At 40.8% G+C, this 25,051-nt stretch overlaps 1 protein-coding gene across 2 annotated transcripts in view; it reads right to left on the reverse strand.

The window, feature by feature from the left end:
- The window catches only part of DLG2 (discs large MAGUK scaffold protein 2), a 581,213-nt gene that overhangs the window by 35,249 nt on the left and 520,913 nt on the right, over positions 1-25,051 (reverse strand). For both annotated transcript variants that reach the window (XM_026651698.2, XM_026651699.2), the window contains exon 15: positions 20,435-20,510. In XM_026651698.2, the coding sequence (XP_026507483.1) occupies positions 20,435-20,510 (76 nt within the window). The remainder of the gene's footprint in view (positions 1-20,434; positions 20,511-25,051) is intronic.

Consider the following 25,051-nt stretch of genomic DNA (forward strand, 5'->3'; position numbering starts at 1 on the left):
TAGATGACCTCCTGAGGTCTCTTCCAACCCTAATCTTCTATGAAGAGATCTTCTACCTTTGCACCCGGCAGGCAATTCACCATGCGGTTCTCCTGGTCATCGCAAACCCAGCTACCTATATTTCTAATGATCCAATCCCCCATTACTATTACCGGTCTCTTCCTAATAACTGGAGTTCCCTCACCCAGAGAGGCACCATCAGTGCTAGAGGAGACCATGACATCATCTGGAAGCAGGGTCCCAACTACGGGATCGGTTCCCACTGCTCCACTTTGATGTTCTCCTTCCCTGAGACTTTCATCCTCCTCAACAGCACAGAGGCTGTCAGACTGGGGGTGGGACCGTTCTACTGTGTCCCGGAAAGTCTGATCTATGTACCTCTCTGTCTACCTTAGCTCTAGATCAGCCACTCCGGTCTCCAGAGTCCGTACGTGGTCTCTGAGGGCCAGGAGCTCCTTGCACCAAATGCACACATACACCACCCGCCCACAAGGCAGGTAATCATACATGCTGTATTCAGTGCAATAAAGTGGATAGCCCCCATTCTGTTATCTTCTTATTTACACAGGCACGCAACTCCATGGGATGCAATCTTGGTATAATTATAGTTCACTGCACATAGAAAAACACCTTTTATACATTACTTAAAACCAGATGTACTTTTTTTTAAGTTATGAAAAAACCTTTGAAGTTTTTAATTAAAAGAACACCCCCAAAGGACAGAGTTTAAAAATATGGATCTGTTGATAAGCGGGAAGAGCCATCTGGTTTCGCGATGGGAATGTTAGAAGGCTGTTTTATAGGCGCTCTCAGCACCAAATTCTGAGCATAAACTGGTTTGACTTTGTGTGAAATGCCATAATGTTGCAGAGATCTGGCCTTTCTCCAGCCACTCACTAAATTCAAAAGCAGCATTGAATGCTCTTCAGCCATGTTGCCAGGATGGACAAATGCACCACAGTACACCGTACTCTCTATTGATGTGAAAAGGGGTGCATGCCTTGATCCTAAATGGCATCACCTGCAGGGCTGCTCCAGAGATTTCTGGATTCACGGGACTGAGCCCGATCTGGAAACTTCATTGTATGATTCCTGCTGAGATGCTATCAGCTGTGGTCACTTTGGCTGGCACAACAGTCCTCAGTAGACTGTGCATCTTTGATGATGATAAAGGAACAGGCTGATTAAATTTGCAGATACCACTAATTTGGGAGGTGTTACAAGTTACAGGATGGACAGAGAAATAAGAGAAAGGGAATTATAGTGAGCAATATGGTTGGGAGATTTGACTTGGAAAAATGCAAATGCATACATTTAGGGAGAAATAATCCTAACCAGAAATAAACAAGCAGAGAGAAAAATCTGGAACAGCAGATTAGATGTGAGTTTGTGATATTCTACATAGCAAAAACAGGACCAATGCTATTTTGGATAACATATGCAAAGGAATCCCACTTCACCAAGGATGTGACAATCCCTCTCTGAACAGTTCTGGAGCAACTGTACCTGACATGGAGTATTTGTCTGGGCATCACATTATGCAGGCAATTAAGTGAAAAACAACAAAAATGATTAGGGGGATGGAGAGGCTAGTGTATGAGAGAAGATTTAAAAGCTAAGTCCCCTGATCCTGCAAACACTCAAGCACTTAACTTTACACAGGTGAGCACCCCCATTGAGGTCAATAGGCGTATTCATCTATATAAAGTTACTCACACTGCGTAAGTGTTTGCAGCACCAGGACCTAAATATTCATAACTTGGCTAAGTGACAAGCAATGTAGGATATCATCTTACAAGAATTTGAAGGATGTGAACAACAAAGATGGAAAGGATTTATTCAGTGTGGTAACAGCAAACAAGAAAAATGGGATGAAATAAAGAAAGGGGAAATTTAGTCTCAATACAAGGAAAAAACTTCTTGATAGTGAAATCAATTAGAATGTGGAATAGTCTCCCCCAAAAGAAGTGGAGAAATCTAGAATCACTTTGCACATTTAAAACGAATCTACTAATAACAAATACCCTGGGGAATAACACTGCACTTGAAGGGGAGAGGGGGAGAGGAAAGAAATGGATGACCTACTAGAAATTGGAGCAGAAAAAGGCCTAAGATTCTGTAATTAACTACCCATACAGCCGTCACGAACTTGGGCTCCATTCCAGCTAAAGCTCCGAGTTAGACTATCTGAGTCACTGCACTAAGTAATACGGTCACCATGTAGTTTTCTTTTTTATGGTGCTCTCTACTGCTACAAAATTTAATTGGCATTATTAAAAATTTGATTTTTGTTTTGGCCATATTGTGCCAAGCAGATTGGATAATTCATTTCAAGGGAAATAAGTAAATGGCTTTTTAGTGGCATTCTACGCTCGGGTGCACCATGGAGTTGTCTCCCTGTAATTCCATAATTATGAGCAATGAGTCTGCTTTGTCACAAAGCACCAGCAGTTACATTTGTGTGCATAGAATGAGAAAGCATTGGCATGCTGCTCGCTTGTGTGTGCTCATGGCACTTAATAGATCTTGCAGTATCTAGTAGAAAACTTCTTTTCAGCTTAAATTTAGTTTGGTTTTGGTCAGATGTTTTCCTAGCTCTTTTTTGTAATTGCCGATGATCAGAAAAGCGCTAATTTGCAATTGAATATTGGTTGTTCCTTAGACTTGCAAGTGAAGTTTATGGCATTGATTTCCATTACTCAATATTTTCAGTTAATCTGATCCACTGGACAACATGTTATTAGTCATGCGTGCTTTTACACAAAACCGGCTTCTCCCCAGCCTTGCACCTTGAGTTAATCATTTCTACCACTACACTTGGGCACTCACCTTACACAGATGTACACAACAGTGATAGGCAGTGCAGAAACAGGCCTATTGTGTACAGAGAATGATTTACATAAGGAACCTTATTATGCTGCCTTTTTGGAGTGCTGAGTAAAGAGAGACCTTAGGACTATAAGCATCAGGTTAAGAATACCTTACTGCACATTCAAAGACTGTCAGTGGACTCAAACTTTGATTCATCCAGTGTAGAGAAGGTAAGTATAATTCCATTTGAGCATGAGCTAAATTAAAGTTAGACGATTAAGCAATCAAATTAGTAAGAAATTAAGTTATGCACACAGGGCTAGGTTAATAGGCATGACAGGAACATGCCAAGTGCCTGGCTCCTGGAGCCAGGGAATCAGGTCAGAGTCTCATCTCTCAGCTTTCATTTAAAACATTTGTATTTTTAGACTTCATGGTGTGATGAAAAGGTTTAAGGGTTTAAGCCGATTTTTAACGATTAGAGATCAGGGTCAGATCTATGTGTGTGTGTGTGGGGGGGAGTGTGTTGTTATCCCACATCTGCCTAGTGTGGGGTTCTTACACCTTCCTCTGAAGCATCTGGTACTAGCCACTGTCTGAGACAGGCTAATGCACTAGATGGATCTTGGGTTTGATCCACTGTGGAAACTGCTATGTTCCTGAAAGTTTCCAAACATGGCCTGAGAATAAATGATGCAGTGACACTTGCCTGAGTCTGCAGCCTGAAACAACAGCACTAAGAAGTATGACCTGCACTATTCATCCCAATGAGGTAGTAACTCTGAAGTCCACCGCTCTGGAGGGCCTCCCACCAAAGCCAAACTAATTAGTGGCTATTTTAACTACCTTGACTTAAATACTACTCTACGTACCATGCATTTTCTTTTCAATCAGTGGCACAGATTTCCTTAGATGCAGTTGAGAATATGAGCCAATTAATTATTAAGTTAATTTATCTGTGCATACCACAGCCTTCCTTAGGTTTAATTCAGGACATGAGGTAGCAAGCTATAAAAATAGCATGCACGTATAGTTAAATTTAGCTTAAACTTCCTTAGGTGTAGTTTAGGAGAAGAGGCAGCTAACTAGGATGATAACTGAGCTGTGAATTTAGGTGTTCTAAATATGGCCAGCAAATTTTCAATATCATTGTATGTTATAATTAATCACCTGTTCCCCATATAAAGATATATTGTATTAAATGACTTTAATCAACTCTCTCTCTCTGGCATATGCAGAGTAGTAAACAATATTGCAAAATGCTACACATCTGTATCTAATGTTATAGAAAAATAGTTTAATAATATAGTGTGTGATCTGGGCAATAGTCGGACATCCTGCAATTAAACATCATGTGATTACAGTGCTGCAGAAACTGTAAAGACTACATAAGAATGCATATATATCTATAAGGGCGCAGAAACGTTTTGAGTGCCACATTGAAGTTGGCCTTTGACTGTTTAATCTTACAAGCTTTCTGTATGCAGAACAGATCTTCCCTATGTGGATCAAGTCCATTCTGTTGTGGGGTTTTTTGTATTTCTTTCACCTTCTCCACATACTCATATGTTGCACTTTGTTTCATATCATTTATACTTTCCATGTCCCATGCACTAATACAACGGAGCCTTATTTGGATTGAAAACCCTCCCTGAGAATAGTTCCTTTCAAATAACAATAATAAACAAGTTTCCATTTATTTTAAATGCATGAAAACATTTCTATGGTCTTATGTTCAATAAGAGCCTGTATTTTCAAAACATACAATTGGGCCCAAATTTGACCTGACAATATCCCTTTAAGGTTCGCAGAACTATTTCATTATTAACACACGAGTCTCTTTTAGTCATGCCGACTCCCTAGAGATGTCAGTGGCGTACATTGAAACTGAAGACTCAAGTCTTCCTTTACTTTCAGCTGCAAGCTTGGCCCAGCAGACTGTATTATTAAATTACTGTACAACTTTGTAAAGTGCTTTGAGAGGCCCTGGAATGATCAGAAACTAGGCATTGAAATTGTTGTGGCTGACTGCTGTTCCATCACCCACATTTCATTTCATTACTTCAGCAAAACAACAGGGTAGAGTGTGGATGTCAGCAGTCTCTCTAATATTCCTGGCCAAAGCAAGGAGAGAAACTTGTTCAGCCCAAAGGAGCAGGGCGAGGGAGGAGAGGGGGGAGCATGAGGCAACAAATGGGCTCAGGACAACGCTTAGAGTTACTCACAGCCAGAGTGCTAGAGTCACATTCACCACTGGCTTACACCAGCTTCTGCTGTCAGACAGCAGGGATCAAGGACCCGGTTGATGCAAAGCCCGCTGGAGAGGGGTTGCAGTGGAACAAATAAGACCCAACTTCTCCTCCATCCGTGGGGGCCTAGAGGTGGCCAGCACAAGTCTGAACTGTGGTGCTGGCAGAGGACAAGGGTGGTATTGAGGTGTGGTATTCCACATGTGCCCACTGCAGTCTCCATCTGTGTGGTACCCAAGGAGCCTCTGGTGGAACTTAAAGTTGCCGAGCAGAATGCCAGGAGAGAGGGTAGGGGTGAGGCTGGTGCCATATGTGCAACTAACACCTCCCTGCGCTGGGGGAGTGGTGCGTTTACCTCGGATCTCGGGCAAACAGTTCTAGATGCAGAACTGTCAAATACTGATCTCCTGGGCCAATACCAAACATTCGTTAGAAATCTGAGTGCAGCCAAGATCTCTGCTCTGCACTTTGCTTCTTATAATCTCCATCCACTCCCTCAGGCTTCTCTCAAAGCACTGATCTATGATGAGTCAATCAGTGGGAGGTTCCCCTAGCAGGTTTAACTTCTGTGAAGAGCCTGGGTTAGTTTGTTTATTTTTATTGTTTTTATTTTCAATCAGTGGCCCCGTCACACTGCACACACGGCGTGCACATGCAGATAAAAGGAAAACAGAGAAACTCTGCTGAGTTTCTGCCAAAAACAGCATAGTGATGTCATTAAAGGAGAAACAGGCGACCACTACAGTTTACATATTCTTGCTGGAAGAGCTATGACGTTATAGTAAATGCTGAAGCCCAATTCCCATCTGTCACCAGGCTGGCGGTGTCCCAAGTGCCCCCTCAAGGCCTCAGGGCAGCCCTACAATTGGCTGCTCAGTTCCTCAGTTAACTCAAAGAAGAGACTTTTACAAGTCCAATAACAACAGCCCTCCTTAGGATCTGGTTATTAACTTAGAGGTAAAAAATAAACACACAAATCTTCCCTCCAGCTGGGCACAGCCCCAAACTCCCCTGGTGTTTCTGCTTTAGCAGGCTACTCCAGCCCTTTCTAGCTGGAGCGACTCCACTGGTCTCGGCTCTTCCCTGCAGGAGCCTCTCTCAATCACTGCAGTCTCTCTAGACAGAGCCTCCTGAGCTTCTCCCGCTCTCTGTAGCTTCCTGCTACCCTGGATGAGGGAACAGCTGAACTCTCTCAGGTGTGCCTCTGCAGTAAATCAAGGTTGTCTAGGCCCAGGCCTCCGGCCCATGGAGGGGCAAGCAACCTTGTTAACAGCATCCTACTCTTGCTTTTTCCTGACACTGGCAGCGTTGCTTGATGTTGATGTTCTTGATGTTGATATCAGCCACAGAGGAAGAGGGCTTCATTCAACATCAAGATTGCCAAGAGAGGAGAAAATAGTAACCTATTTTACAGTTCTACAGAAGGGATATTGGTCAGTGATTTTCCCTTTTGGTCTCCTAACATGGTTAATTTGGACATAAAGATGTCTGACAAACATCTGTATAATAAGGACACAGGTAGAATATGCTGGGGTCATACAATTAGGCTCAGATTCAGGAAATCACATGAGAACATGCTTAAATCCACCCGGGAGAGTGGATATCCATATTCAGGACAGCACTTAGGCATGTAATTGATTTAAAGCACACACTTAAGTCCCATTGACATGCCTTTCGCATGTGCTGTCCTTGATGCTTTCCAGAAGCAGGGTGCTTTTCTACCTTTTAAAATAAAGTAATTTGAGTAAATTTAATGTTTCTCAGAAAGGTACCTTTGTTTATTCACAGGCCATGTTCACCATGGGCTGCAGTAAGGACAGGCCCAACATTGCCTCACCAATGTGTCTTAACCCTTCCCTGGAAGACCACACTTCTACATGGAAAAGAGTAGTTTAGTTTCAGTGTTGATGAAATCCTTGACCTTTTTGCTGAGACTTGCAGATAGACCGCAGACAAGACCAACTGTATTATTGAAAGGCACAATGTCAACTTGAAAAAAAAACTACACGTCTAACTGAAGAATTTCTATCTAATATTGTCCAAAGTAAGCCCTTAAGAAAACTGTCATTACAATGGATTCAATAATATTTTTCTCTCTGTTTCCAATTCTTATATTTTGTGCATTTGACATCGCTTTGCAGTTTCTCAATTTCACTCTTGGTTTTGATCGTGCATACCTTTTCCCAGGCCTTACAGAAAGGAGTTCACCAACAGCAGGGCTGAAATGGAAGAGGCAACAGGCAGGTGTGTGCCCAGAGAATGTAGCGGACCTGAGCTTCTTTGGAATTGTTGCACTTAGGGCTAGAGCTAGGTGACATTTGTCAGACTAAACTTTTTTTTTGGTTGCAAGAAAGAAAGAAAGAAAGAAAGAAAGAAGATTTGGGTCAACTGAAACTGTGACAATGTACCCCATAAGGCTTTATGGGGAGGGGGTGCTTATAAATGTATGTATGACATAACTGGAATATGTTTTGTGCTGCCTGTGCCAGGTAACATATCTCCATAAAGGTTATGGTCTACTATATCTATTCATCCTATTTGTACATATATATATCATTTTCTACTTGAGGTTAAGAATATGGGCTGTATGCTTGCTTGGTTTCTAAGTAAGCTTTGGGAGGCATTTGGTCAGCTTCTTTAGGAAGGAATTCGCCAGGTTAAGTACCTGATCAGGGAACAATGCATCTTGGAATGCTCCAATCCACATAAGAAGTCTTCCTGGAGACATGCAAGATTCCATGTGGGCAATGGCTTCAGCCTGTAAAGACTGAGTCATGCAGGGACATGTGACTTGCCCAGGTGACTCCAGAACTCCATCTTGGAGCTGGACTTTGCATAGGAGGGAGGAGGGGGGTCTCCTCCCACAAGAGAGAGTCTATTTAACCCTGGGGGAGACCCCTCCATTTTGTCTTCAGCTGGCTAAAGAAGGAGCCTCTCCACCCCCCAGGATGCTTGAAGGAAGCGGAAACAAAAGACAGTAACTACAGGGGGTGTGAGTGATTGCTGGACCCAGGCTAAAGGGAGATTAGCCTGTAAAAGGGAGCATTCTGGAACTGGTGAGGAACTTATCTGTATTTAGTTTGATCGGGCATAGATTTGCGCATTTTATTTTATTTTGCTTGTGACTTACTTTGTTCTGTCTGTTACTACTTTGAACCACTTAAATCCTACTGTCTATATTTAATAAAATCACTTTTTATTTAGTAATTTACTCAGAGTATGTATTAATACCTGGGGGAGCAAACAGCTGTGCATATCTCTCTATCAGTGTTATAGAGGGCGAACAATTTATGAGTTTGCCCTGCATAAGCTTTATGCAGGGTAAAACGGATTTATCTGGGTTTAGACCCCATTGGGAGTTGGGCATCTGAGTGCTAAAGACAAGCACACTCCTGTGAGCTGTTTTTGGGTAAACTTGTAGCTTTGGGACAAGTGATTCAGACCCTGAGTCTGTGTTGGAGCCAGGCAGGAGTGGCTGGCTCAGCAAGACAGGGGGCTGGAGTCCTGAGCTGGCAGGGAAAACAGAAGCAGGGGTAGTCTTGGCACATCGGGTGGCAGCTCCCAAGGGGGTTTCTGTGATCCAACCCGTCACAGAAACATTTTGGAAATTTGTGTCAAATTTGCCAAATTTTTTCAGTCAAAAAAAATGCAGAGAAAGTCGAAACGTTTCATTTTGACAATCAAAATGAAACATTTTGATTTGAAATTACTTTTTGCTTTGAAATATACTTCAAGATTTTTTTTTTAAAAAAGGCACAAACTCAAAAATGAAACAAAACTTTTGTTCAACCTGGAATGACATTTTTTCAATTCTTTTCGGCGCGCACAGAGTGCCACAGAGTGACCTTTGCCCATGAAGGGGTACTCAGGAGGCAGCCATCCCTGTGACAGGCCTTTATCAGAAACTTTATTTTTAAAAAAGTGTCCAACAAGCCTGGATGACAGCATCCCTTTAAATGTGAAGAATATAAGTCACTTCCTGTCCTCATCTTAACTTTTGACTTTGCGTTTATATCCAGAACACTCCACAACTGAACTGTGCAGCAGAGAGCCCCTAAGATTTGATAATGAGATGTAAATGTTTGTTTATTCTTTACAGAACAGTCATTCTGGAGTGGTAGCTAATATATAAACGGAATACGAATATCTGCTGAAAAACTATACCACACGACTTTTAGAGTAGGTTTTATGGCAATTAGCAATGCAGGTGTAGGAACAAAGGTTTCGTAAGAATGATGCCCGAACGTTATTTGCAGATGCTCACTCAAAAGCTACATCAAAGCACATTTCAATCATTCTGAAGTGGGTGTACTTCAAGCAAAATACTGTCTCATAAAACAATTCTGAAAACATACCTCAACTCGTTAAAATAAATGTGAATTAGTTGACATGCAGAACCATTTCCTATTCAACGCTCTTTTTCTAAGTAGAATGGGTGTTTGTTGTCTGGAAATTTTGTATCTCTAGCTATACAAATACAGGCAGTGAAGCGCCACACATTGCCCCTCCAGAAGAGGTAATATTCTCATTGACATCATAATTGCACTGAGGAAAGTACATGGCTCTGTGTGTTTTCAGATGTTCCCACCTAACCTCATCTAGTTAAGCATTGATATTACACACCCATCACTGTGCAGTCTGAGCTCCTAAATAGTTACTTTACTAAACAATGTGTTTGATCACTCTAAGGAAGTGGTAGAAGGGGAGAGGCAAGTAACCCCTTGTCACTTTCACTTCATGTTCGTGAGCAAGTGAAAACCATGTGCTAGTGAGGGAGAGGGCAGGTGAGTGGGTGTTTGGGTGGGAACTGAGAGGCCCATGACCCTTCCCCAGTATGGACTAGAATGCCTGCTACATTTTTTAAAAAGGCTAAACATGCTCATAATTAGTCTCTGGTAGTTTCTGGCCATGAGTTTTGTAGCACAGATATTGAAGGTCCTGGTTGCACTTGACTCCTTGCTATGAAGTCAGTGCTATTAGTCCATCACTCTCAGGAGAAACTGTTTAGAGGCTCTCTTTGACCATTATTATATTTACAAACAAAAACAACCATTCTAGGCTTCAGTAATATGTCCTATGAGACTGAGCAACTGAGAGGATGGGAGGAAGAACACAGCCTGATTAACAGCATCAGAGGCATTATGCCTTAAAACAATGCCTCCATCTGCTCCTAGGTTAAGTAACTTGCCCAAGGAGACATCAAGAAACAGTAAGAGAGCCAGGAGTCAGACCTTCAACCTGATCACCCCATTAACTGGAGGCATATATCTCCCACTGAAGTGAATAGGGCCTCAGCAGTCATCCCTCTCTCTTAGTCCCTTGCTCAAATCTTCTGATCATATCCCCTTTACATCACTGCATGAAGAAGAAACATTTTGCTCTAAGGATAAAAATTCAAAACAAAGGTGCTTTTTATTCTAATATAAAAAAACAAATTGTCTTCCCTAAGCAAATCACCTGTCTAAATTCCATTGAAAAACCTAATCCTTCCTTCAAAGACAAGTGATTACCTCTCAACTATGATGAGAGATTGCGAAAGTTGTTTGTTTCTGGACATTTCAAAGAGGTAAACCAGCTAGAAAACCATGATCTAGTTCTGCATGTGCTCTATTCAAGTTTCCCAGAAGCGTAGAAAATGTAACATTCAGTTCTCACACTGAACAAATTTCATGTAAACAAGTTATTTCTAAAACCAATAGGTGTCCAATAATTGCCTTGCGCTGAGACAACAAAACATATTTTTGTTCTGGGAAAAAAACATAATGTATTTGTTGGAGTGTTATTGATGGCTTGTTCTATTTATAAACCAGAGTTCACATTGTAAATTAGTGTGGAAGAACATACTTTGCAATGATAACATTTCAGTGTTTGTACCAGATTGTATCTAAAATATTCACTACGGTTTGAGATGAGATGAGCCTAAATCAAACCCTCACATTCAAGTGTCCCCAAACTTGGGATCTGGATCCATATTCAATCTTTTTACTCAGGCTCATTTCTAAAGTATACCTAGTCACCCACCTTTTCTTTCTGATACTACACTTGTGGCAGATTAGGCACACACACAGATTGCTCCTAGACGCAATGGTTTCCAGTTCCTGGGGAGTACAACCACAAGATTCTCCTTTTTCTACGACAGCAGTCAGTATACAAACTGATGCTCCAATTTATTTCAAGACTTAGGCCTGGTCTACACTTGGGGGGGGGGGATCGATGTAAGATACGCAACTTCAGCTACGAGAATAGCGTAGCTGAAGTCGATGTATCTTAGTTCGACTTACCTCCCGTACTCACAGTGCAGGATCGACGGCCGCGGCTCCCCCATCGACTCCGCTTCCGCCTCTCGCCCTGGAGGACTTCCGGAGTCGACGGGAGCGTGTGCGGGGATCGATTTATCGCATCTAGACGAGACGCGATAAATTGATCCCCGATAGATCGATCGCTACCCGCCGATCCGGCAGGTAGTGTGGACGTACCCTTAGTACTCATTCTAATGACAGTGCTCAGAGTTCTCAGCACAATATTACATGGGTAGCCACTCCCAGTAGCTAGGAGAAAAAGAGACCTGGAAGGACTGTTGCAGAGCAGAGAAAAATCCGTGGAGTTAGGTTATGGGGGAGAAGTCTGATTGAGAAAGGGAACAAAGTTATTTAATTCAGTGTCAGTGCCTACACCACCTTCACTAAATCTCCTACACCTGGCCCTTGTGGGCAGATTCACTTTGTTTAATTTGTTTTCAATCTCTGTTCCACTTAGTAATTCATCCCACGTGTAATCCTACACATTTTAATGTTCGACACTTCCATTATCTTTCACTAAACACCTATTGCTAGTCTCTTAATGCCAAATTTAGAAGAAGGGGGAAAAAAGTACTCTATCTGACACACACACACCTTGGACTGTTAATCCACAGCTGGTACCCGCTGCCTCATTATCAGAAGGAAATTAAACTAGAGGGAATTCAGAGAAATGCAACAAAAATAACGGCAATAGAAGGGATTGGTGTACAAAGAAAGATCAAGGGTTGTCACGTGCAATTCTTACTCACTTGCATTAGTGTAACCCTGTCAGGCTTCCTTCCCCATTCTGAACTCTGGGGTACAGATGTAGGGACCCGCATGAAAGACCCCCTAAGATTATTTCTACCAGCTTAGGTTAAAACTTCTCCTTGTCCTTGGACGGTATTGCTGCCACCACCAAGTGATTTAGCCAAGGATTCAGAAAAAGGACCACTTGGAGTTCCTATTTCCCCAAAATATTCCCCCAAGCCTCTTCACCCCCTTTCCCGGGGAAGCTTGAGAATAATATACCAACCAATTGCCTTTAATAAAAGTACAGACCAGACCCTTTATCTTTAGGACACTAAAATCAATCAAGTATCAGAGGGGTAGCCATGTGAGTCTGGATCTGTAAAAAGCAACAGAGTCCTGTGGCACCTTACAGACTAACAGACGTATTGGAGCATAAGCTTTCGTGGGTGAATACCCACTTCGTCAGATGCATGTAGTGGAAATTTCCAGAGGCAGGTATAAATATGCAGGCAAGAATCAGTCTAGAGATAACAAGGTTAGTTCAATCAGGGAGGATGAGGCCCTCTTCTAGCAGTTGAGGTGTGAACACCAAGGAAGGAGAAACTGCTTTTGTAGTTGGCTAGCCAGTCACAGTCTTTGTTTAATCCTGAGCTGATAGTGTCAAATTTGCAAATGAACTGAAGTTCAGCAGTTTCTCTTTGAAGTCTGGTCCTGAAGTTTTTTTGCTGCAAGACGGCTACCTTTAGATCTGCTATTGTGTAGCCAGGGGGGTTGAAGTGTTCTCCTACAGGTTTTTGTATATTGCCAGTCCTAATATCTGACTTGTGTCCATTTATCCTTTTACGTAGGGATTGTGCAGTTTGGCCGATGTACATAGCAGAGGGGCATTGCTGGCAGATGATGGAGTATATTACATTGATGGACGTGCAGGTGAATGAACCGGTGATGTTGTGGCTGATCTGGTTAGGTCCTGTGATGGTGTTGCTGGTGTAAATATGTGGGCAGAGTTGGCATCGAGGTTTGTTAAATGGATTGGTTCCTGAGTTAGAATTACTATGGTGCGGTGTGTGGTTGCTGGTGAGAATATGCTTAAGGTTGGCGGGTTGTCTGTGGGCGAGGACTGGCCTGCCTACCAAGGCCTGTGAAAGTGAGGGATCGTTGTCCAGGATGGGTTGTAGATCACTGATGATGCGTTGGAGAGGTTTTAGCTGAGGACTGTAGGTGATGGCCAGTGGAGTTCTGTTGGTTTCTTTCTTGGGCTTGTCTTGCAGCAGGAGGCTGGCTGGTGAGTCTTGCCCACATGCTCAGGATTTAGCTGATCACTATATTTGGGGTCGGGAAGGAATTTTCCTCCAAGGCAGATTGGCAGAGGCCCTGGGGGTTTTTCGCCTTCCTCTGCAGCGTGGGGCACGGGTCACTTGCTGGAGGATTCTCTGCACCTTGAAGTCATTAAACCATGATTTGAGGACTTCAATAGTTCAGATATAGGTTAGGGGTTTGATACAGGAATGGGTGGGTGAGATTCTGTGGCCTGCGTTGTGCAGGAGATCAGACTAGAGGATCATAATGCTCCCTTCTGACCTTAAAGTCTATGATTCTAAATGAGGGGCTAACAGAATAGGGAGAAGAGTAGTGGATATGGATAGGACAATGTGGAATGGCAGAAAGCATCAGAACCTGAATTTCCCTTGACCATCTGAGTCACTGTAGGGAGTGACTCAAGAGGATAATCAGTCCAAGTGGAAGTCTTTGGCATTTCCCCACACATTCATTCTAAGACAACACATCTTAACCTCAAACACTCTGCATTCTTCCTTCTGGAGCAGTCACAACTCATTCACAAACATGACACTCTCTTTGGAGTGGAAAGCATCTATTGAAGTTTGTATGCTTAATCCAGAGCGATGCACTCTTGCCATCACCTCAGAGATTGCTTACATCACCTCTCAAGAGTTCCTAATTCCTTTCAGCAGCTGGAGAAAGAAAGCTGCCTTGAGCTGAGTCTGTACATGTAGCCCCACGTCCGTCCATACTATCTAAAGGCAGGAAGTAAATAAACTCAGTGTCTAGTTGTGACACTGAGCCAGAAAGGGTTAAGCAACTAGCAGGCTACATGACCCAAATCCAACCTTTAGAGACATATTACTAGATAATGATTGTATGTTTTTGTGTGTTTAAGAACATAGGAGCATAAGCACATAAGAACGGCCGTACTGTGTCAGACCAAAGGTCCATCCAGCCCAGTATCCTGTCTACCAACAGTGGCCAATGCCAGGTGCCCCAGAGGGAGTGAACCTAACAGGTAATGATCAAGTGAACTCTCTCCTGCTATCCATCACCACCCTCTGTTTACGTATATATTGTTAGAGGTTGACAATGTAACCAAACGGTTCCTGTCTGTCACTGTATTCTGTTAATTTAGTGATAAAAGAGAGATGTTAACATTTAGATGGACTGTGAATGCAGTAATATCATTGTCTTTATTTTTCTTTGATGTATGTAGTAAATTTCCTGTAAATGGTGGGAGATGGGCAGTTGCCTTATGCTAATTCATGTAGCTAATTACTGGTGGTGTTTAGGAAATAGGTCTTACTTCAAAGCCACAATACTTCACCCAAGAAACACTTGCTGTCAAGAGGCTGCCAGAGAACTATAAAAAGAACTCTAGGGCCCTGATCCTGTATCTCAGAGCTGCTAAAGCTTCATCGGGGAAGTTTCAGTCACAAGACTGAGGGCTCCAGCTCCAGTCTGGATCACTCTGATATTGGACATTGGACTATAGCCCATGGAACTAATTCTGAAAGAACTCTTGGCAACTCTAAAGCTCACTACCTCTACTGTGAAACCGACCTAAGAATTTTATTTATGTGTGTATGTATAATGATCTTTTAACCTATACTCTCGTTTCTTTTTTAATATGTTTTAGTTTAGTGAATAAGAATTGGCTGTCAGTGTCTATTTGGGTAAGATCTGAAATATTCATTGACTTGGTGGGTAATGTGTCCGATCCTTTGGGATTGGTAGAACTTTTCATATGATGAACAAAATTTTCAGTAATCTTCATCATATCTGACTTGGCTGTCTGGGTGGGAGCCCAAGGCTGGATTGTTTTAAGGGAGATGTGTTTTTGGCTTCTAGGTAACCAGCAAGGTATTGTAGAAGCTATTTTGTTGCTGGCTTGGTGAATCTAAGTACAAGAATAACCACCAGTTTTGAGGATTGTCTGCCCCGTTCTTTGCAGTTTGCCCTGATTGAGCGATCTCAGTGTGGCCCCCCTGGGACCCTGGCCACACTAGTGGATAATGGATTTTGTTTTTTAAAGTGAATGTAGAGTTGAAAAGCACTGACAACACAGGGCTCCAACAGAAATAGAAAATAACTATTTGCACATTATGAAGGGCATACTCCATCTTATGCTTTGAGATACTTGAGCATTTTGATGGAAACAGGCAAACTTCATGAATATTAGAAACTCAAAGTAAGCTGTTGTAAAACTCTTTTCAAAAGAGTTACAAGATCTGTCATAAAAAAATGCCTCCAGCCCACATTCCCATATTCAAGAAACAATGTATGATCGGGGGGGCAGGGGGAGGGGGGGAAAAGAGGGGAGAGGGAGAGGAAGACTGGGACACAAGAGAGATGCTATTTTTGTCTGCTAAAAGACTCACTGCAATCACTGCAGGTAAGAGTAAAGCAGATTACAGTCTAGTTTCTTTTCACTTCTGTGATATTTCCATCCTCCAGTGCTGATGATTCTTTTCTTCAGTGCAAATCTTACAAGCATCAACTACTGTATGCCTTAAGTTTAGAAAGGGAAAATTTATTTTATTAAGTTTAAAGCCTACAGTAGATGAAGTGTCCAAGAGCTGAATAGGCAACTTGGCAAATATGACGTTACTCGTTATTACTGACACACTACCCTTCTATCGGAATAATGGGGAAGATCAGGCCTCAGTACAGCTCAGGAGAAGGGTTCAAAGATGACTTTTAAATCACCTTTGTGCTCCCCAACTCTGGGGGCCCTCTAACTCCATTTCCAGTACATGCCATAAATTAGAGCAGCCTTGGGGATGCTCTATTTTATGCTGGCTGCCAATGACCCTAAGGGGCTGTTTTGATAGTCAGAGATAGCTGAGGCATAGGGACATCCTGGCTGTGTTACCTTACCGTTGGCCATGCCCCCTATGCCTGAGGGCAGAGGGAGGCAGTGTATGAGCCGCTATGGCAGCTCCATGCTACCTGAGGATTTTTCTGCATAGTAGGTAGTTAAGCCAGCTTTAGCCCTGCTTTATACTTTGCTGTAGCAGTGCAAAGAAGCCGTAATGGACCAGAGGGAATAACCATTTACTTTGGTATTAAAACCCATGTGCAATAATGACTATCAAAGCCAAAATTGGAAGGAGCAGAGATGTGTGAATAGTTGTATTATTATAACAATTAAATGCATCGAACTAACAGTTTTAGTAGAAAGCTGAGCCAATAACTTTAAGGTTTATTCCTGTTTGATGAAATTACACTTGCTATTTATATCACTATCTGTAGAGTTCTTCATATTACCTAGGGCTTAGCATCACTAATTGGATTTATATTATTCCCATTATTAATGTCATTTAGGATTAAGATTAATTTTTGCCCCACATAAAATATTTTAATGTTTCATACACTGCTTGTACCTACAGTCATGAGGTTCCTGAGAATAAAATCGGAATGCTTTTAACAAGACAAATAGAAGAGAGATGACAAAATGAATTAAATGTGACACTTCCTGAGGATAATATGCCATAAATGGCAGATTATACAGAAGTTCTTTAAATTATAGCCAATTTGAGTTTATTTGCTTATTTTATAAGTCACTAAATTTATAGTTGACGTTTCTTTATATATACAGTTCCAGTCCTATTCCAAATTCTATGCATTATGGCTAAACACCTTAGACGTTTGGTGCTGAAAGCTAGGCACGTATTAAGAAATATAGGTAACTGTAGTCAACTGAAGCTGTGAGTATTCAAGTCCTCTGAAAATCAGGTTACTTATTTAGATTAGTGATTTTGGGTTGCCTAGTGTTTGGGTCTCCAACTACTGAAAACTTAAAAAACGCTTGATGTTCAGAATATGGATGTTCAAAAACTGAACCTAAATCACTACTCACTGGTCAAAATCACAGGTTATAGCTTTATGACGCATTATGAACAAAATTGTTCAAATCACCTAAGTGACTAAGGAGCATAAGTCTCATTTTCTAAAATGTTTAAGTCACTTGGGAGCCTACATCCCAATGACTTCCAAATTGTCTTTGGAAAAAGCAACTGAGGCACTTTGAAAATTTTACACTGTAGCTATACTTGCAACAGACTTGTGAAGTCCATTGTTGAGCATTATTATTAAATACCCTCTGTCTGGCCAATGGGGAAGAGAGAAAAACAATTACTTTGCACTGTTGAAATGAGAATGCTCAAGTGGATGCTGGATAAGATGAGAGCCATGATGCAGGCAGTCCCTCTGGAAATCAAGCAGAAAAATCTTATGGGAACAGAATTTTTGTGAGATATTTAGTACTTTCCCAGTTATTCTCAAAATAGAATTATTGTGAGAACAACCGCTCTTGTAGTGTTTCCAAAAGACGTGACCAAGAAAGATATAGGAAAGTGAAAATTAAACAAAAGTTAATCAAACATTGAAAATGCTTGGTTCTAGGTGCTATTTGCTAATAGGCAACAGCAAATATTATGAGTTAGGCACTGTTAGAAAACAGGAAAACCTTTTAGCTAATTTGTCTACTTGATTTGACCGTTTGATCTTTCTAGCTGATGTAAAACTTTCTAACTACTATGTATCTCTCTCTCCCCCTCTCTCTATTTATGCCCCGTTCATGATCATAGTATCTGGTGATGAGATACTGGGAATGTGTGTTATAAACTGTGATGAATTTTCAATGGCTCAGCTTCCTTTCACAGAGGGATGTAGGGTTGTCTTCTTTGCCTTGGCCCGTCAATAAGGGTCAGTAGCTCTTGTTCTTCATCTCCAAGCCTTCGTGTCAAGCGCATCTTTCAAGCTGACACCAACCTCCCTCAGCATCTCAAACTACCTTTTTCTAGATCTTCCTTGTAGCCTTTGTCCCATGACTCCTAGCTCTTACACTCTCTGGCCAACATGTCCCACATCATATGATCTCACATGACCCAGCTATCTCAGTTGATACTCCCTCAGCTCTTCTGTGGCAGACAAAAGAGGTTGATAGGTTTAGCTCAGTCTTCAATAATGTTTATGTGAAATAAGCATGCTTCAGATCTGATAAATGAAAGATAGTGACAGGTAATTTGTATCCATTTTTAAAAAACAAAAATAAAACGAATAGTGTCCCTTTAAAATAATTATTTAATTTAAATAATTTAATTTGAATAATGAAAACTTTATTTTCCATGCTGACGTTTAAATAACGATCTTTCCCCCCCCTTTGCTCATTTTCAACATGTTTACACATATAATCCCTAAATAGATTTTTTTAAGAAGGGAAAAACAGATTTTGGCACAGACTAAGAAACAAAAATAAATTTCCAAAGGGTTGAATAGCCTGATTCTGTAATTATGCAATTTCCTAAATGTTGCAACAAGTATTGGAATGAGTGGCTGGGAGATTAATGTTACATTGATGGCAAAGATAGAAGAACATTGTAGGAAATTATGGCATAATTAAATTCTCACCAGGCTCTGGTAAGGACCATTGGTAATATGAATGAATTATTCCCGCAAGGTTTTGACAATATACAGGAAATGGACATTTTAAGAAGTGATCTGACTGATGATACAGTACCTGTTAAAAATTCACAAGGTTCCAGAAGAACTGTTACTTCAAATGAAAAATTTTGCTTTGACTTTGCAGGAGGTCCTATCGATTATGTCACTTGTATATGGATATAATGTACATAGAGCCTGATTCTGATCCCAGGTATGTTGGTGTAAATCTGGAAAAATTCTATTTAAGTCAATGCAGCTGTTCTTAATTTGCACTGAGATCAGAATCTGGTCCACACACAATAGACAGATGGTGCTATTTGCAAGAGTGATTTTCTTTTCTGAAGAATTTTGCAAAAGAAATATTATGTGTATTATGTTAGCACCTGGATTTCCCACTGAAACTAGGACTCCATTATGCTAGGTTCTGGACATGCCCATAATAAAACACCCGCCCCCTCTCTGAAGAGTTTAGAGTCTACATAGACAAGACAGATAAAGATTGGGAGAAAGGAAGTGTTATCATTACAGTTTCCATGGATGAGGAATTGTGGCACAGCAACATTAAGAGTGGGATTTTCAAAAATGTGCCGTGTTGGCCCATCTCTGCTTCTATTGAAGTCTATGGGAGTTTTATGCTGATGGCTTTTGAAAATCCCATCCTATGTGGCTTGCTAAAGCCCTTACTTATGAGTGTAGTCCCATTTAAGTCATTTGGACTATCTGCACAATTAAAGACTGGTAGAATAGGATCTGTAATGTGTTCAGCTAATGCTATAAATGTGAAAAATGTCTCAGTGGAAAAATATAATTTGATGTATATGATTATTGTCATTTTTTATATTACTACACTCTTTTTACAACTATTGCCATCCAGAATATTAGACTAACCACTACTTAGAATTCTTCAAAATGTCATATTACATCAACTATTAGACATGGCAGAACATGCTCTGGGCTTCTAGAACAGTGAGATCCTTCTGTATTAATATGCCAATTGAAGGGAAATTTAAACAAAAAGAGTTTTAACCAGTTAGAATCATCCCTTCTGGAAATATTTTGCTAGTGAACAAACAAGTTCAAAATTACATTCTGGGCTGGCTGATCCTTTGTGCTTACTGTGGTACAAGTCTCTGTTCAATGTCTGTCACAACCATTAAAGTATTAAATCAGATACATAAATTTTATTTCTCCGATTGATACTTTCAACTTTGCTATTAGTTTTAACAACTTTTGAAGTAAGAGGATTCATCTCTCTCTCTGTATGTCACTAAACAAACATACGTGTCGATGAATTTTGAAAGTCTTCCTTTCCCAAGCCAATACTTAACTAAATCCCATCAATACCAAAGACTGCTATTTCTTTTCTTATTATCTCCCTGTTAGGAGGCAATGTCTATTAGTACTATAGTACAAAAGGATATTAATTATTTAGCAGATCATGTCATACTTTACACTTTTCACCATACTCCAAACCTTAGTTAAAACAATCCCTTCTCTTTCTTGCGTTGCCATAATATGCTCAGTTTTAAAACAGACATAGCAATTTCATTTAACTCTTTGACAAGAGAGACATTCTGGCATCTTTTAGTATGTTTCATTTTTACATACCCCTTTTGCATCAATCACTCCAGGTTTTGCATTAAACTTCACAGTCTTCAAACGTGCACGCTCCTTTCTTTCAACCCTGAAGAAAATTAAAGAAAAATAAATCATCACATCAGGATTATATTTTGTATTTATATAGTAACTTTCACCCAAGGATCTCAAAGCACTCTCTAGACACTAAGTCCAACAGCACTCCTGTAAAATAAGTAATTATTATTATTATTCCTATTTTATAAATGGGTAAACTAAGAACCACAAAGGTCAAGTGGCTTGGCCAAAGTCACAGAACAATTCAGTGTCAGAGATGTGACTAGATCCCAGGAGTCCTGACTTCTAGTACCCTCTTTTAATCATTGAAACAATGTTGCATCCCAAAACAAATAGATGTTGAGTATAATTTTCAAAAGTATCTAAGTCCTATTTTCAAAAGTGAGTTGGGCACTTATATGTCTAAATCCCACTGATTTTCAATTAGCCTAAGGGCCAGATTTTTCAGTGGGAGTTGGAGGTGCTAATTACCTTTACAAATCTGGCTTTAAGTGCCAAAGTTATTTTTGAAAATGGGATGTAGACTCCTAAATCACTTGAGTGCTTTTGAAAATTTTACCCTTGGAAAATAGTATGCAATATCCTTAGGCATGAATTTATTGTTTTCAAAACTAGTTGAAAATTCTTAAAAATTCTCACCTGAAATATGTAGGGATGCTGTATGTTAAATTATACTCCTTTTCAAGTGCAGAGAAGTTTTGCTTGAGGCCTTTAAATTACTTTATATATGTATAGGCTCACCTCAACTGGTATTTCTGTGGAGACTTATAATACTTGGAGGCAGGACAGTGATGGGCATAGCCACTCAAACACATTATGAATTGGACTTGCATACACCTTATAAAACGTTGTCCTCCCCAAACATGATTAAGCACAAGCAGATGAGGGATGTGAAAAATATACTTTTTCTCCTGTTTGATTCAACGCTGGCTACAGTATTTGATTACTGAAAACAAATATCAGGGGCTCTTGTGGGATTTGATACTCTGGGATGGCAGTATATTTGGCAGATGGCTAAGCATGGCATAGGCGCTGACACTGAGGGGTACTCCAGCACCCCCAGAAAAAAAATGGTGGGTGCTGAGCATCCACCGGCAACCCCCTTACAGGGCCTCCCCTTCCCTCCAGGGCCTCCGGCCCGCCGCAGATCAGCTATTCCGTGGTGTGCAGGAGGCGTGGGGGAGGGATGGGGGAGGAACGAGGCTGGGGTGTGCTCAGGGAGGGGGCAGAATGGGGCGGGAAGAGGCGGGGCAGGGGTGGGAAGAGGCAGGGTGGGGCCTTGGGGGAAGGGGTGGAGTGGGGTGGAGCCTGGGTTGGAGCTGGGAGGGAGCATCCCCAGGCACATTCGAAAGTTGGCTCTTCTGAAGCAAGGCATTGGTGATGCAGATATTATAATACTGTATACAGGTTTGGTTTAAAAAGGATGCTGAAAAACTGGAGAGGGTAAATAAAAAGCCACAAAAATGGTCTGAAGGCTGGAGAAAATGCCTTACAGCAAGAGCTCAATGTATTTAGTTCATCAAAAAAGAAGATTGAGAGATGATTTGATTACAGTGTTTAAGTACCTTCACAGGGAGAAAATACCAGGTACTAAAGGGCTCTTTAATCTAGCAGAAAAAGACATAAAACCCCCCTCGTAGTTGGAAGCTGAAGTCAAATAAATTGAAATTGGAATTTTAGGCACAAATTTTTAACAGTGAATTTGATTAACCACTGGAACAAAGTACAGAAAGTTGTGAATTCTCCATCTCTTAATACCTTCAAATCAAGACTAGATGCCTTTTTGAAAGTTATGCTTTAGCCAAACACAAATTACTCATCCCAATAAGGGTTTAACTGGGTGAAATTTTAGTGGCCTGTGATATACAGGAGGTCAGACAAGATGTTCGAATGGTCCCCTTTGGCCTTAAACTCTGAGTCTATGCACTTGGTTTCCATCATTGAGTGGACTAACAATATTTTTAAAGGAAGTGTGATTAAAATTTAAAGTGCATTAACATAATGAAATGCACACAGCATATGGTATAATATTGAAAACTATACCATATGAATCTCTAGGAATATGGAAAGTGCGTAATTAAATATGCATTACTATAAGCATCTGATGTATTATATAGTGCACTCTTGAGTACTGCAAGTAAAGAATGCTTCTATAATGGGAAATTAAAAATAATCTAAAGCAAGAGAGAGAGATAGAAATAAAGGTAAACAAAACACACACAAAATGCAGAAAAGAAATCCAAAAGAAGTAGGAGAAAAGGTAGGAGCCCGACAATCCCTCCTCATCTTTATTGATATAGGCATTATTGTAAAAGATGTCATTTATCAGCCTTGCAAAATCATCAGAAGAATTTACTAGTCGAGGCACACAAATGTGATCACCTGTTTATAATAGAAAAGGTAATCTTATCTGTTCAAAATTCTTAATTGCTGTAGTAGGTCTGGTGAGTTCGATATCGCAAAGCTAGCCTACAAGTCTACCCTCCTCTGACCTATGCTGGACAGTGAATAGTTGGACAGTAAGTGAGGAATGTTAGATAATCCAGATTGGTCTAAATATTCCTTCCCCCCCACCACCACCTGTCTACTGCAGTTTCTCATTTAAGAAGCTGGATTAGGTTCATGCAGATCATCTAGTTCCTGAGAATAAATACAGAGCTCTTCTAGTTTTTGAGTCTCAATGGTAAATATGAAGTTTTGTCTTTTCATAGTTCAATAAATAACAAAACATGCTCCCTTCTATCTGAGCGGACTTTTATTTTTCTTCCTGAAAAACACTGAAATGCAGGTTACTATAGTTACAGCTGAATTTTGGAATAAATGTTTCTCTGTAAATGTAGAATAGAAACAGCTGAAATGCATCCTTCAAATTCAATCTGTGATATTAAAGCCAAAGTAACAGCCTTAAATTTTAAAGTAACAGATGAAGTCCCATGACAGAATGGGTAAAACATGAAGACTTGAGGCTGTGTAATCTCCTAAATAGGAGGGATGTCTGCTGAGAAAATAATTAGCTCAAAGCTGAACACAGTTTTCTAATTATCAATCTGTGTTAATATTAATTCTCATTCCTATCTTTCCTAACCTTCTAAAGTAGTTGCTTTGAATTTTATTTCTGATTCATTGCACAAACTTGAAAATGAGCCATAAAACCAGATCTGGTTTATGTAATGCCTCAGAATGACTCTAGCAATCATGCAGATATCACGCTGCTATTTGTAGGCAATGCAGACAAAATATATGCCACAATCTACATTGCCTTGAAAGGTATATAAATAATAAATGTAGTGAACTGCCGTTAATAATCCAGACACATTCACTAAGAACATTTATAAATGTTTATATTGCCTGCAGAAAACTGAGTGTTTCATAAGCTAATGATATATTATAAGTAGTGCAAATAGTAGTGCTTATAGTTAAAGTTGCCCAACACTTTCCATTATAAGACACTATAACTTTGCCAATTTTAATCTTCAGCCTGAAATTTCTCATTATAGGTGTCTAGCTCAGGACAATTTTATTTTTTTAAGTTTCAGTTGTTAACAATTCTCACAGCCATTTGGGTGAGAAACTTGTGCCTCCATGTTTTGGAGGGGTTAACTGAAATTGGACAGAGGGGTAACCCTGGTGTCAAGGATGTGCCCTTTGTTTTTCCTGTGCAAATTTGCCCACATTTCTCTGAAGTCTCTGAAGAATTGCACCTTGCATGTGCTCAGTGGAGACTTGTTAGAGTTTGGCAGCTAAATTCTCCAAAGACTGCATCTACACTGAGAGCAAAGAGACTGTCTCGTCTGTGCTCGCAAATCTGATAGCGCCCAGGTAGCACGGAGGAGGAGGAACCATCCAGACATGAATACAGAAGGGTGAGGAACAGGGTTTGGCTGAAGAGCTACAGGTGTGTGTGGGAGGGGCAGGAGCAGGAACTCTGGGGAGAGGAGTGTGGAGTTCAGGGCAGGGGTTATGAGTCATATTTTTTTGGTGGGGGGAGGCAGGAGCAGATGGGAGAGAGGAGGGCAGGAGCCATGGAAGGAGGGGGAAGGATAGGAGCAGTGGAAAAGGAAAATGGACAGGAGTTGGGGGAGAATAGGATCAGATGGGGATAGGGAGAGGCCGGGGGGAGAGGACCAGAGGGTCTGTAACTATTAAAGCACACTCTCCTACTGAACCTGAAACTGAACCCATTATTCCCAAGTCTCAAGATTCCTTTGCTGTGAAACTCACTGGCAAAGTGTGTGTGTGCATTCACCTCGAGTGGCAGATCCACACAGAAGATACTTTGTGCTTTCTGCTGCTACTAGTTACTCCATTCGCTCATGCAGCAGAGGATTGTGCAGTGGATCTCACCCCGATGATGACCCATGTGGGGGGTCAGTATGGTTCCACATGATGGAATTTCTGTTTTTTCAATTTTCAGGTTTTTAAAAAAAAGTTACACCCCACAAAATTAATTTATAAGAACGTTAAATTTGCAAAAACAAGTACTCAGAAGTGAAAAATCAGGCCCTAAATTTCTTAGATTGGGCATCCAAAATTAATTAAGACCTCTGACAGTTTTGGTTTAATCTCTCTACC

This window comes from Terrapene carolina, unplaced genomic scaffold (assembly GCF_002925995.2).
Source record: "Terrapene carolina triunguis isolate 2854851 unplaced genomic scaffold, T_m_triunguis-2.0 Scaffold97, whole genome shotgun sequence".
Taxonomy (NCBI): domain Eukaryota; kingdom Metazoa; phylum Chordata; order Testudines; family Emydidae; genus Terrapene; species Terrapene triunguis.